This window comes from Sphaeroforma arctica (genome assembly GCF_001186125.1).
Source record: "Sphaeroforma arctica JP610 unplaced genomic scaffold supercont1.6598, whole genome shotgun sequence".
Lineage (NCBI taxonomy): Eukaryota > Ichthyosporea > Ichthyophonida > Sphaeroforma > Sphaeroforma arctica.
This window is the reverse complement of record NW_014033960.1, coordinates 798-1,611: the sequence shown is the minus strand read 5'-3', so window position 1 is coordinate 1,611 and position 814 is coordinate 798. Positions and strand designations below refer to the sequence as shown.

Here is an 814-nt window from a genome sequence, read left to right as displayed (position 1 = left end):
TATATATACATATATATATATATATATTAAGGTTTTAGGTTTTAGAAATCTCCGCTCTCTCACCACTTGTGTCATATCTTTTCCGTTTCTACTGTCATCTTGAAATGAATATCAAACTATCTGACTCACACTACTAGGCAATAGTCAGACGTTCCCATTGGTTAATAATCAAGCGTTCCCATTTGTTTAAAATAGAGCGTTTCTATTGTCTAAAAATAATCAAGCGTTCCCATTGGTTAACTATAATCAAGCGTTTTCATTGGCTAATAATAATCAAGTATTCCCATTGGTTTGTAAGAATGTATGCTACCGCCCCCTTGAACCACAACTAACGACCTCAGCTTATCCCTACCTACACAAGGCAATTCACGGGCGTTGCTGTACAAACCCGAATGGAATGATGTGCTCACACTCGACATAGACCTACCACCCACCGAGTCAACAGTCCCCACCACACAAGACGGTGAGATCATGTCACGTATGTCCACTACCAATCCAATGACAAGCCGCTCGCAATCACAACTACCCATGCCCATGGCGCAAGTATGCTATGTTTATGTGTGTATATATGATATATATATATATATATATATATTCGATTATAAATTTCTAATTTGTTGGTGTATTTTATACCCGCTCAGTTTGTTGATATGAATTCTTCATGTCATGGGCGTGTCGGCGGTGGTCGGAGTGCATGCAATAGTGCAAATCGGATACGACCAAATCCTGTCGCAGTGTTCGATTTCTCTTAATCGTGTGTCGACAGAAATATGTATTTACAGATATTATATGTAATATCTCCATGTTGGATATG

At 38.6% G+C, this 814-nt stretch overlaps 1 protein-coding gene across 1 annotated transcript; it reads left to right on the top strand.

Moving 5' to 3' along the window:
* Nucleotides 1-341: 341 nt before the first annotated feature.
* On the top strand, nucleotides 342-543 carry SARC_15713 (hypothetical protein; the record flags this gene model as incomplete). Its single annotated transcript, XM_014290176.1, has 1 exon — nucleotides 342-543. A coding segment is annotated over one exon (202 nt), but the record flags the coding sequence as incomplete, so codon positions are not given.
* Nucleotides 544-814: the final 271 nt, after the last annotated feature.